The following is a 14323-nucleotide window of genomic DNA, read 5'->3' on the forward strand; positions in this document are numbered from 1 at the left end:
TCATTGCGGATGGTAAACATGCAAAACTAAAACAAGACAAATGTAATTCTAAAAGTTTTCCTTCCAGTTTGGAGCTGGAAATGAGAATTCAGCTCTCAAAACTGGCATCATACCTCTGTGCTTGTTGCAGGTTCTGGGCATTTGAGAAAGGTGGTGTTTTTTTAAACTGGTGTTGCTGAGTACTTGAGCAAAACTGACTTGTTTTATTTCATTTTTTTACATGCACACACACGCTTACACAAAATACTTGATTTTATACTGCAGGTGCATACATGAGCGCTCTTCCCTGATGTTTGATGCAATGAAAGCAGAGAGAGGGAGGGGAACAGAGAAAGAGTAGTCTATTTAGCTGCCAAAGAGCCAGGATATTGGCCATCTGTGGTCACAGAGGTCAATCACACAGGGTTTGGTGGCAAACCATGCTTAATACAAGAGATGTCTCTAAACTTGGATATATATTTCCTCCTGTACATAAGGAGGAAGGAGCAGGAACCTTGTTTTCCCAAATCCTGTATTTATTTGATTTCCCACTTCCTTTATTTTGCAGGTGTTTTTCCAGGTCTGATCACCTCGCCCTCCACATGAAGAGACACATCTAAATATCAATCAGTTTGGTATGGATGTCATCTGAGCTAAGTGTTGTGAGATGAAAGTGGAACTCAAGTTACAATGTGCTACCTTGCAGGAGAAAGAACTTGATCACATGTAATCCTCTGTACAGAGACCACAGGCTCACACTGTCATGCACCCAATTATACTTCAATACGTACATTGGTTCTTCATGCCTTGCCCCAGCTGGATGGGAGAAGATGCGGGCGAGGAAGTGGTATAGAGGTGAAGTCAATGAGAAGGAACAATTGCTTACAGTACTTCGTCTCTCTTGGATTTGTCTCCTGTTTCTGCCAATGGAAATCAGAGAAAACAGAGGAGGCTTCCCTGCAGGTGGACGGCAGTAGGAGGGGCTTATTTAACTTGCTTCTCAGTGCAACTCAATAGGAGAATATGTCATCTTGAAGTTGCATATTTGTAGCACTAACTTTCTTTTTAAATAGATGGGGGGAAAACAATGATCTAGAAAACCAAATCCCAGTTTGGTAGCCAAAATTAACCTCTTGGTTCGTTTGTTCTTTGTCTGAGAATTCCTAATGTTCAGTGCGTCAGACTTCTCACAGACAGTTTGACCTGTCTTGGTTTTGGTTCTTCTTCCTAGAACTGAGCTATTGAGATCCTTTTAAGTCAATACCAGTGGCCTTAATGGCAGTAGACTGTGGAGTGACACTTGTGACACAAATATCCTCGTTCTGGCCTGAGTTTATGTAGACTTCACGGAGGACTATATTTTTGTTGGTTGTTTTTATTTTAATTTTTATTTTGGCTATTGCACAATGTATGCACTAGGGACTCTGGAAGCTGCTGCCATGATGGCTAAGTGGCCAAGGGATAAACCCCTGAGAAACAGCACCTAATATCTCTGTAGGCCTCACCTTACTGCCATAGCTAGGACTTCTTGTTTATTTGCTGAACAAAAAACTTTAAAAGCTTATTTGGAAGCTTAAACATTTTTTCTCTTTTCTTCACGAACAAGTGATCTTCAGAACTCCTTGTCTTCACCTGGATATCGGTCTGGGACTGGCCACACAGGCATGACTACAGGATTCCTTCCACATCATGTGAGCATGTTAGCCACAACCCACAGTGACTTAGTGATGAATTTTGTTGCTTTTTCTTGCTGTTCTTCTATTAACCAATTTAAAATATTAGACTTTTGTTTGCGTAAAGAGCACCTGCAGACTTTAATTTAAAGCTAATGTTTGTTGAGCATCTTACAAAAAAAAAACCCAAGCCAAAAATCCTACTCCAGTGTCTTGAGTGGGAAATCGAGAACCTCTTCCAAGTACAGTGGCTTCACTCAGCGTTAGCCTTTTAAAGTCCTCCTTTTCCATTCATCAAGTTGATGCTGTAGCCTACTCCTAAATGAAAAAATGTAACAGTGTGAACGGTGAAGGAAGGGTTGGAATTTATATACAGCAGTGAGGCTTTTCCAAATGATTGTCTAAAGTATTATTAACCTAGAGGTCCATTTTGGCCTACTCTGTGAACCATCAAGAAGTGGAGGTCTCATGCTCACCTTGTCAATCCTATTGATAATTTGATTTTGTTGGCTCAAAGTGGATTAAAGTCTTCATTACAAAAGAAAAACAAAAACATCTATCTTACCATAACTTGCATTTGAAACTATTTGGCACTGGCCCTGACTCCAAAGACTGCATTTAGGACCATAAAAATGGCCTATGCAAGCAGGCAGGTGGTCATTAGGTTGTATATTTTGTATATTCTGGGACCATCCCTACAAGATGTGTCTAGAAATGAAACAAAACAGCACGTGGTCCACAAATGGTTGCTGCTCTTTTATACTGTATTAGCCAACTGCCCTTCTTTGACTGTTTTGACTCATTGACTGTTAAATATTTCCCTTAATTTGTGTATTGGGAGGTAAAACTGTACTCTTGGGGGAAAAGAGAAAACAAGAAACTCAATAGATGTTTAAGAGCCGTCACCGGGATTCTTGGCACTTGAATTCTCAGCATTTTACAACCTTTGGTTCCAGTGAGAGATTGAATTTACTCAAAAGATGCTGATTTTCCTCACAGTTTTCACAAAACACTGTGACTGTCGACTGAACACTTTGGGGACAGGGGGGAAATACGATGTCTGGCCCATATGGCATGAAATATGGACCAAAATCTAACCATCTTTTAGGGACAATGATGTAACATTCATAATAAAAGCATGAGAGAGAGCAAGAGAGAGAGTGAAAGAAAGACAGAGAGAAAGAGAGAGAGAGAACGGAAATTGAGTTTATTCCAAAGATTTAAAACTAACTATACTCTATATGTGTATATATATATGCTTATATATATATGTATACATTTAAAAATTGCGGAGCACTGCTTGCTGACAATCTCGTATTTCTCTAGTTCTGTATTTGCATACTTTTTATGGCCATTCCACCCAGTTGTTCCACTGGGACTGAGGGCCCTAGAATCCAATTTGTGTTGGAATATATAGAGCATCCTGCCAGATGTCTAATGGGAACTGAAACCTCAGCTGTGTGAAACTGTAGAGCATCCAGTCAGTGCATTAGATTAACAAAAGGATAAGAGAATCCTAGACTTCCATTACTGTCGTGTACTACAGTGTGTGCTCTCAAACCCACCACTATGATACTCATTGGCTGTGAACCTGCATAAATATCCTCCTTTGACCTCTGAACACAACTGCCTTTAGACATGCTATTACTAGTCTAAAAACCTTAATTATTAAGTGACAGTTTAAGTACCAGACTCTATTTAAAATGGAAAAAATCAAGCAAGATTGTTTATTTACTTCCAGTTGTCATTTATGTATGGTCTTGTTGACATCTTATTTAAATATGGTAGAACAAGGGCCCCATGGAAAAAAAACATGCTGAAATGTCTGATTATTTTGTTCTAGAGGCAGGCCTACCTCTAAGTCATGGATCCAAATAGCCTAAAAAAATTAGAGAAAAGAGGAATAAGAGACTTAACCAGATTTGAGATTTCTCAGGCTCCCTCTGTGGCAGGTTTTGAACTCTGAAGCCAAATTTTGATGTTTGGGACCATCTCTTCTGTTTGTAAACAGAGATATTTTTCAACTGTGTACATGGTGTCCTTAGTCAATCTCTGGACTTCGGTTTTTGGGTGCTTATATACAAGTGTCTTAGTCATTACTAACATTTTGAACCACAGCTGGTATTTGTAGGAGTTGGAAAGACATAATTAGTGACACATTCCAGGATTCATTTTTTACAGTAAGTTTTGTTTCTTTGCAGATTTTTAAGCTGTGCCCTTCAAACTTGTGTAATCTGTTACAGCTGGAACCTTTTGGGCCCCGTGTCTCCTTGCTAAAGTTGTACAGTTGTCCTCTATTTGTAAACTATGAGTAGAAACAGACTAATGAGGAAAGGCTAAACCTCTCTGTAAGGCTTCTTGGAAGCAAGCTGAGGACTGGGTTATCCAGCTGTAGAAAGGAGAAGCTTAACTTTGTTTCCTTCATGCTTGTTTTATGCCTATTTGCAAAAGAGAAGCCTTTATAAGAAAGTCAGATTGTGATTTCCAAGGCCATGGAACTGTAGGATGAGAACAAATTGAGACAAAAATCTCACAAATACTGTACACAGAAGAAGCAACTAAAGCAAATGTGAGTTTTTGTGAAGAGCTAAATAATATTTTGGAGCAGAGCAGTCAATCATAGAATCATGCAGGTGAGAAGGGGCCTCCAGAGGCCATCTTGGCTGATCTCCAGCTAGAGCTGGTTGCTCAGGGCCATATCCAGCTGTGTTTTAAATATCCCCAAGAATGGAAATTCAACAACCTGTCTGTGCAAGCTGGTCCAATATTTGACCACCCTTATGGTTTAAAAAAAAAAAAATTTAAAAAATTCCATGTGTCACATAGGAATTTTCTATGTTCCAGCTTGTTTTCATTGCCTCTTCCACTGTGCACCTCCAAGAGTCTAGCTTCTTCTCTACAACCTCTGTTAGGTATTTGTAGACAGCAATAAGATCTACCCTTACTCTCTTCTTCCTAAGATTGGACTATGTCTCTCAGACTCTCTTCATCCATCATGTGTTCCAGAACCTGGTCTCCATGGTGGCTGTCTTTTAGACTTGCTCCAATATGTCAGTAATTTTCTTATAACGGGGAGATCAAAACCAGACAGAATATTCCAGATCAAGATGTGCTTCATATGTTACAATGTTGATATAATTCATTTATTCTGGATTTTTCCATTATCCAGTTAAGACGAGCTATACTGTATGACAAGATTCTATTTTGAAAACTAACTTATGAAAAATCATTTAGGAAGTACCAGTATAAAGATTTTTCTAATCAGATTTGTTGTGTCTGTGTATAAAAACATGGTTATAGAAATGTGCTTTCTCTACTGCCGTCTTGAGGCCTGGCATGCAAAATTCTGTTTTACCAACTTAATCATTGCTGGTTTACCTTCAACTAAAAAAATGTATCATTTTAGTCGTACAGTATCAATTACAAAGACACATGATGCTGTTATTTTAGTTACTTTTTTAGACCAAAACAACACTTCGGTGTGTCTTTGTTCTGTTTGTTTTCCCCCTTAGAGCAACCTAAGATATGACATGTATTTCATAAAGATTGGTCTAACAGAAAAGGGCATTCCAGAGTCCAGAGTATTTTTCATTATCTTAGAGTTGTTCTTTTTCAATACCCAGTACTCAGTCTAGAAAATTATATTACCTGGATAAAATGGCAAGTGAAGAAGAGAAGGGATGGACTGAAATCCTAGATTCTTTCAATGGCTTGGACGAGGCCCTGAGCAGTCTGATCTAACTAAACTGTTTTTTAGACAGAGGGTTAAATTAGGTGCCCTCCAGAGGTACCTTCCAACATTAATTTTTCTGTGTTTCTATGATTCATTTCAGAGCTCTCACTGATTAAATGTGTACTTTAAATAGTTCTTCCCAGGCTTGTGCTGGTGGAACAGACTGTAGGACAGGTCTGTAAGGTTTCTCTCAAACTCTGAGAGTTTCATCCTTATTAAACTTTATAAGGCTTCTTCATGAGGAACACTTAGGAGGAAATCTTAAAAAAAACAAACCCAAACCCTTAGCAAACCAGCCTGAAGCAATATCAGATCATGAGATACGTTGCAGCTGCAGGGACCAACCAGATACTATGGAAACAAATTTGCTAGCCTGGAAGACCCATATGATGTCTCAAAAATGGTTTCCAGGACCTGAAACCTAAGCTAACATATATTTCTATAAAGGTGAAAATAAAATTATTGGGTTTTTTCATTCATTCTTAGTTTCCTCAGACTTTTGGAATTGGGTTTACGGTTTTTTTAGGTTAGCACACTTTCACTTAATACTTGGAAAGCACTGACCAAACACAAATGGGGAAGAAGAACCTGAATGCAAGAGGAGCCCCCAGGTCCTTGCTTTTGGAACTGTTTTAACTTCAGGAGTAAAAAGACAACTAATCACTAAGGGTGTATGGCTCAAATGGGAGTTGATCAATATGATAGTTGCAGTGACTGAGTGTATCTTACCTCTGACCTTTCCGATATCTACAGAGTCAGGCTTTCTCACTCATTTTTACCTGGCCCTAGACAATTTGGGCTTTATAGCTGTCTCTAATACAAAGGTTGCTCCTCCTCTTTAACATAGTTTGTTTATCTGTGTACAAAAGAGGTCATAATTGGTGCTTTTGAAAAAACTGATGAAAATCCAATTTGCTTAAGTGTTTCCTTTTCTCTGCCTGTTCCCTTAATGTATGTCAAACCCTATAAATCTAAAAAATTAAAAAGAGGAAAAATTTGTAAATAATTTAATGTTACTAGGCCAGCACCCAGTGGATCAAGGGCTTTTATTCTTGATTTCATTCAGGACTTGGCACATCCTATCATTCCATCTAGTGAGACTGTTTTTAAGCTTTCATATCCTGGGTGACGCCTCTAACCCAACAATCTTTTAAAGTACTTTTTGCTGATTTCAGAATGGATTGCACTTGCAAAGATCCCCACATTTTGCAAAGAACAAAAAACAATGCTTGACAATAACTCTATTTAACTCTGTCTTGAAAAATGAAAATTATTTCCTCCCAAGATAGTACAACTACTCATTGACAAATCTTGCCTGTCTTTCATTAGCATTAAATCTACGCCTTCCTGAATGATCCTTTCCAGATCAAGGTTGGATATTCTTCTTACTTTTGTCACATTTGAGTCTCTTTTTATTGATAGTTTAGGGTGGACTACGGCAGTCTTTCTCCTCCACAGCTCTGCGCTGGCTTCAGTGGCAAGATTTAGCATTGTAGAACTGTAGAATCCAGCCTACCATGTACTAAGATGTGTCTTGTAAAGCTGAGACTTTCCTCCTCCCATAGAGGAAGAAGTCCAAGACATACTTGTGCTATATAAGTTATATATATAATGATAGAGTTGTATATATAAATTATATACATAAAAATATGGAGACGGGGGGATAGGCTGGCTTTATCACCTCAAGAATGGGTTTCCCTACCTGAAAATTTTCAAATGCAGGCATCATTTTTCAAACAGGATTTTATAGTTTTCCTTAATGCTTGTTAATGGCATTTTTGGTGTAATAATTGAAGTTGGAACTCTTCACGATTTTCAAAATGAAAGCTTTGATGATTTTTTTTAAGTGCTTTGGTCCTAACTTCTGTATACTGCCAGGAAACATTTTCTCCACCCTGTCTCTGTGTGGGTGTGGATGTACAACAGTATACTGTATATACCTACACAGAAGAGGAAACTGAGCTACTGACTTACAGTTTGTAGTAGCCAACCGTGCCTATTGCTTTGATTTAGGGAGGGCACTTGCTGTTGCCATTGCATTTTAGGAATCATGTCAGCTTCTGTAGAAAAATTTTCAACATTGCTGGAAAATACATGTTGCTGTGTACCGTGAATGAGTAGGCTGCAAATTTGGGGATTGGGAGGGGAAGTGGGAAGGGTTGTGTGTGTGAGGGCTTAGCACGTACACACTAAAAGCGAGCTAAAATGGACAGAAAGGTGACAGTTTTAGCCTTTATTGTTGGGCTTTCGGGGAAATGAAAAGCTAGCACGCAGTCCCTGGAAGGCCTGATGGCTGAAGGGCTGATCTTTATATTTTGCAACATACATTTTACCCACCGCTCTGTATTTTAAACCCCAGGCCTGTCAGATTCTGGAAGTAGATCAAAACACTGGTTTAAACACTACTTTGTTACCAAGGCCATGTCTCTACCAGGGAAGTTGCCCTGTATTAAAATACCAATCTAGTTACAATCACTTTGTAGCTGCACCTATTAACTTGATTGCCTGGACTGAGTTTGCATTAGCATCCTGTGCAGTTAAGCTGAAGTGTAGGAAATGCTTCGAGCAATTAAGATACCTCTACAGGAAGGTTCTTGCACCAATGTAAGTACCTAATTTTGAAATCACTGCATATAAACCATGACAACTTTTCTCTTAGAAACAAGGCCTTAGTTTTGCATGTCTACTCATCTAGTTGAAAAAATAATAATGCAGTCTGAGATTTTTTTTCTTGCTTTGCAAAGTGGCCTGTTTTCTTTCTTGTCCTTTGAAACCTTTCTTGCTCTCTACTACATATTAGTTTTTTGTTTGGGGGATATTTTTTTTAGCAACCACAACAACAAAAAGTATGAATGCTCCTATTTAAAAAAAAAACAAAAACAAAACAAACAACATTGCTTGAAGGACTTTCATTTTGCACTATAATTTTTCTTTTACCAGATGTGTCTGACAAGTGCATTTTGGAGATGCCCTCGGTCACGTTCTCTCAGGCCTACTCTGGTATTTCTAATATATCACGGAAGTACCCAATCTTGTAGCCCTCAGTTCTGCCTTTTTTTGACATTTTATTTTTTTTAAGCTTTTTATATATATATATATATAAATATATTACTTTGTCAGTTTTTTTGCTGTACAAAAAGTCTTAAGATTTAAAAATATTATTTGTATTATATGATGGTGGTATGTTAATGTTACAAAATTATTAATGAAGAAAAAATTTATTTTTGTTACTGGTCTGTTTCATAATTCTTTTTTAAATTGGTATATTGTAAGATATCTATGCAAAAATGTTATGTGACGCATTTTTATTTAAGAATGTAATATGTGTAATAAACAGTAGAATGTGTTTGGCCCAACAGTGTTTAGTGTGCCTTGTATATTATTTCTTTATGAAAACTGTGAAGAGTGAAATGGCTTTTGAGTATCAGTTAAGGCTATGGTTCTGTAAACGGTTACTGACACAAAATATGTAACTTCTAAGTATGCTTTAGCTTATCAGAATCATATTTTTGGATTTAAATGATTTCTTTTTCTTTAATGTATTTTATAACAGTTCAAGTGTCACTTATATTCATGCCATATCACATGTTACTTTTGGAAAAGATGCTCAGGAAGGAAGTTCTTATTCTTAAAAGCCGACCAGACTTGGCTTGTAATACTGCTTCTGTTGGTGTCAGTGACTTCTGATATTTGACAGTTTACACTGGTTGAAGATTTCAGCCACTATTATTTTTGTAAAAGACACAGAGAACACTTGTATTGCATTTTCGATACATTTTGTTGATCAGTGGTCAAAACAGGACTAGACTTTGAGGCTCCTGAGCACTAGTGCTATGCTCTAGTCCATGTATCAAGAGTGCAGTATTGTTCTCTTTCCCTGGTCTCAGTCATTTAGTCTCCCTCTTTAATGTCTGCAGAGTTGCAAGCACAGTTGAATCCACCTGGATGCTCAAGTACTAAAAAGTATTTAGGCAGTAAAACCAGTAATTATGAGCACAATCACTTCGCAGTGTCATGGCATAAAATGAAATTACTTCTTCAAGTCAAGCTAGTATCCCTTTACGTTTTTGCTGTCTTGTGTTCACGCACTGCAGCAACCTCAATAGGCATTGCATACGAATGTCCTATAGGGCTCGTCTGATGCCAGCTTGCTAGGTTTTATTTCTGGGACAATATGCCTCACTTGCCCTGTTGGGAAAGCTGCTAGGACTGTTTATGTCAGACAGACAGAGGGTAGGGTTTCCCTCCTGACATCTGCGTCTAGAAGCCAGATGACCATTCTAACGTGCTCATTTATACTCCCTCTGTAGCTAATGAAGAGACACATACCCAGATGTGACTCAACTCCAGGGGATGAGTTGAATGCAAAAGGAGCTGAGGTGACGTCAAGCATTTCTGGAAAGCCACATGGTAAGTTGGAAGACGAAAGTTCCAGTGGTGTCCAAGCCTGCTCTGGTCACTCAGGTTGTACCAGATGTTTAGTGATGGACATAATTTGCATTGTTTGGATGTATGCTAATGAATGCTCTTGAGCACAGGAAAAGGGCTCAGTACAGGTCAAAATTTTGGGCTTGTGTTCCAGAAAGTCAAAACCACACAGTGCTCTTGCTGCTTCAGTGTGGCCATGATACCTTGGTGTCTTACAGAGTGTGAGGCAGCCAGTTGTTACAGAGTTTTTGGCATCCTATCATGAAAATACAAGGCTGAAAAAAAACCGGTTTCTCTTGTAGATTGAAGTACTTGTATGAATGAAGTTATGTATGACACAGAATTCTTTCTGAAAATAGAATTTATAGCTTTTTTTCTTGTAAAGACAAGGTCCAGGTTCCTTCACCTTCTCTCTTCCTTGAAAACCTCTGGAAGCTTTTAGCATCTTGCCTGCCTTGAGCTTTTTGACAGTTACATGTCTATATGTCTAGGTAAAGATACTTCTAGCATAAATTAGTCCTCTGCTTTCCCCCTGTGAGAGGGACTTCCAGAGAGTTCTGGAACAACCCCCTTTTGAAGGAAACTTTGGGGCAACTTCTTTGGCCTGTATTCAACTGGCATGAATTGGAGGGAGGATTATCATTTACAAGTAAACATATAACCAGTTTGTTTTCCAGGAACTTCCAGAAAATACAATACATTACTATAATACACTTTGTTTTAGAAGCAAGTAGGTTATTAATCTGCAGGAATAGCTGTCAGATACTTCCCCAGCGTGGAGGCCAGAGAAAAGAGATACTGTGAAAGAACTTCTGTCTGAAATTGTTCAGGTAGCACATGGTCACGCACCTTGAGCAACTCCCACTGTCAGGGTGCAGAGTTCTCTAAGGAAAGAAAAATGTATTCATTTCTAGGGTTAGACTACGCATAAGACCATCCTGTGGAGCTCATCTGATGCAAACTCATTGTGTGCAAACTTTGTGTGACTTTTCAGACACAGTTCCTCTCCTTCAAATGCATCTCAGCTGAAGCAGAGAAGGGCTGAAGAGTCCTCATCCCCTTCTGAGGCTGTAGGAGGCTGAGCGAGCACTGTCTAGGCATGACTGCAGCACGTGCTATCTGGTGGGCAGCTTACTCTAGCACATGAGGTTGCCATAGGCATTAGTTTCCTCAAGTATCTTCTTTTCCAAGCTACTTCAGCTGAGAAAAAGCCTTCCCATGAAACTTAAAAATGTAGGTTTTTCTCCACACACACCTCTTTTTAAATTATTTTTGCTTTACCTCACCTTTTCCTAGTGAGAGTAAATAATGAGAGCAGAATTAAAAGTGAATGAAAGTGAGGGTTTGCCACCAGAATTATGCTATTTTAAAGCTTTTTACAAATATCTGTAATACTTCTGGGTTTAATTAAGTTTGAAATATGTCACTCAGTTTTGATAAGAAGTAAATAGTTTTTCATTAACAGTTTCTGACCACCTGGCTGGAAGTCTTTCCAGAAGCCCAGTTGTAAGCCATCTCTGCTGATGGAGAGCTTGCATACCTCATCAGCTGACAAGTGCTGACAGCTGACAAGGGTTATCAGAACTATGGCTTCTAGGGGCCTTCTTGTCCATGGCTTATCCGTTGACTTCAGTTTTCTGGAGATCTTCTGTCTGAAACCATAACAGGCACATGCTGTTTTCAGAGATCCTTCCTCATGTACCCCTGCAGCATGGTTTCAGATTCATTGTCTGCTTATATTCTGGTTGGTTAATGTTCAGTGATGGAGAGGCAATAAAACTGAGCAAGATGAAGTTGTGCTGTACCTAGTTAGTCTTGAGTTTAAAATTCCTCAGGACGCTCTTCCAAATTCAGTCAAATTTACCTCTATCTGCTGGATTTCTGGTGGACTTTTTGGGGGTGCAGACTGAACAAAAGCATCCCAAACAGCTGGAAGGGTTACCTCAAATTCAACTTGAGTTCCTCAAATAATATGGAGTGTGGGGACTAGAAATGAAACTTCCAATCCAGGCAAACACCTTCTGATCCAAGGCTCCTATCTGATATTTTGATTTTACTGAGGTAATCGGAAGGCACTTTTCCCCTCAGGATCCAGTCTATCTGGTGTTAGCAAAACTAGGACCAGAACCAATCCTGTAAGTAGACAGAAGTATGGTTGAGTGATACCATTTTAAAAGTATTTGGGGATATTCAGGAAGGTTCTTTGAGAAATAGGAAATTTCCTGCCCTTCAACAAAAGCCTTTTTACCCTTTCAACAGAAAACCGCAAAATAAATACAAGTTCCTAAAAGTCAGTGATGAGAACCTTGGCCTCCTGAGATGAATGTTTTGGTCCCTGAAGTGTATGTTTCTTTCGATCTCTTTCCTGTGACCCTAACATACTGTGGCTAGCTGATGGTGCAGGAGGAGCTGCTACAAGGAAGGTAATTTGGAAGAGGAATGAGGGCACAGCCCTCAGGATCAGAGCAACGCCTAATGCTCTGGGAAACAGCAAGAGCTGCCAGGCTATAATCTAAATGCACTTCATGAGCTCTGGCACCAAATGGAAGGTCTCAGCTACAGATCTTTTATCTCCATGTGAAATCACGTGAGTAGCTCCAAAGCATTGCCAGAAACACCCTGAAATCCCAAGTAACCATCATTAATAAATCTGTTTCTATGCTTTTTCTTTTCTGATGCTTATCTTATAAACATTTCCCTAAAACCTCTCAGGTCACTCTGAACCTCCTCATCTCTCTCCTTTTTCAGGTTTTCGTGCTGCCAGATGACAGTTTCCCTTCTTAGCCCAAGACTATAACCACCCCTTTACATTTAACTGATTAATTGATATTTAATGATTAAATTATTATTTAATGATAAACCAAGTTTTCTTCATTGCTAAGAATGAGTTACAGGCAGCTAAAGTGATCACTGTTTAGAGACCTGAGAAATAAAATTGTGGCTGGGTCGCCATGCACCTCAGAGAATATAACTTATGTACTGGTGAGTCAGTGGTGTGACACCCAAGGAATGTATGTGCTTGTCCAGCATAGTCCTCCCTCGCTCAGAGACCCCATTCCTAAAAGGTTAGTTAGGTGTTCCCCCGGGCTACAGCACAGCCTGGCTCAGGGGAGAGGGGCTCAGCAAAGCCCCCTGCCCCCAGGAGGCAGATGGCCGCCATTTTGAGAGGCAGGGCCTGAGGCGGGGCCTCTCCAGCCCCTGAGGTGTGAGGCGCTGAGGAGAGGCACCTCAAAATGGCGCCGCTCTCCCCTCAGGTGTCCTAGCAGCAGCCGGCCTGTCCCCTCGCGCACCTCTGGGTATTGACAGCGAGCGCTAGGCTTGCTTAGTGCCTCAGCAACTGGAAATTGTGGCAGCAACAGCAGGAGCATTAAGGTTGAAGGAAAGTGTAGGATGAAATGTTCTTCTGTCAGGTGGGTATTTTCCCGGCATGTGGAAGCGATGGCACCCTTTTTCTGTGCAGTGGTTCTGTCACCCTTCTGTCCCCATCCCATACTTCACTGTTTTGGGGTCCCTCATGCAAAGCTGGCCAGGCTTTCTGCTGAGCCGTGAGGGTTTTCTTTTCACAGTGCTGGTAACCAAAGAACTATAAAATGCCACTGTGTTCTTCACGGTGAGGATTGCTATTAACCACTCATCTGCTTTTCTTTCAGCATTTGTGATGCTGGGTGCCTGCCCTCCCAAGCCACGACACGGATAAATGCCAGCCACCTAGGCATCCACAGGTCACATTTTCATTACTAAATCCTACAGGGCTATAGCCTAGTTATTTGTACTGTTAAGTTGCTGGGATGGCCCTGTCAGCCAGACCCCACAACACCGCCCAGGGGGTGGTTCAGGGCTAGCAGGTGCCCAAAGGCAGCCTAGGTGTGGGCACTGTTTTGGGAGATTTTGTGGGGAAAGGTAAGAGATTTCAGTGGTGTGAGACATAAGCCATGTGGAGCCAGTCAGCCTCAGGGCCAGAGAAGGCCCCAGGTGTGTTTACTTGTCTGTGTGAATGCCACCAGCACTCCCACACAGTGCCATTCTCTCCAGCAGCTGCTGTTGGCCTCTTTCAATGACTGCAGCTGTCTGTGAGGACAGCGGGACAGGCTCACAGGAGGTGTGTCACTGTGATCAGGTGTTGCCTGAAATCAATTGATCTGTGGGGGGAGAAGGTGGCTGTGCTGCTCTCGGAACACAGCCTCTGGCAGCCAGGCTGCTCTGGCTTGGTGCCTCAGATGTCTGCCACGGCGAAGAAGCTTCAAGATGGTGGCTGTGCCAGCAGTAGCTGGGATGGCCGCCAGGCTGGGCAGACCTCCTCCTTCCACTGCATGTGCTTGGTGGTGCCAGGCAGTGGGAGGTAAGCACATGCTCCAGAAGGAAGCTGGCCCACCATCGTGGGCAGGTGAAAAACACATCCATAGGCTGAACAATCTTGTTCAACCCCTGGGTAGTTACTGCCTGACAAACTTAAGGAGGGCAGTTTTCCCTTTGATGTTAGTGAGAATCCCACTGTACGCATACAAAGGGG

The 14323-nt window shown here is 40.6% G+C and overlaps 1 protein-coding gene across 7 annotated transcripts in view; it reads left to right on the forward strand.

Annotated features, from left to right (window-relative positions):
• The window catches only part of KLF7 (KLF transcription factor 7), a 114687-nt gene that overhangs the window by 57032 nt on the left and 43332 nt on the right, over positions 1-14323 (forward strand). For 4 of the 7 annotated variants that reach the window (XM_080400218.1, XM_080400216.1, XM_080400217.1 and 1 more), the window contains one exon: positions 548-8743. In XM_080400218.1, coding sequence (XP_080256344.1) covers positions 548-585 — 38 coding nt within the window. In that variant the 3' untranslated portion in view covers positions 586-8743. Of the gene's footprint in view, positions 1-547; positions 8744-9695; positions 12796-14323 lie in introns of those variants that run through there. The other 3 variants (XR_013930164.1, XR_013930163.1, XR_013930165.1) reach the window with 3 other exon arrangements.

The sequence above is a fragment of the Falco punctatus genome, assembly GCF_963210335.1.
Source record: "Falco punctatus genome assembly, chromosome: 8".
In the NCBI taxonomy this organism is placed as follows: Eukaryota; Metazoa; Chordata; class Aves; order Falconiformes; family Falconidae; genus Falco; species Falco punctatus.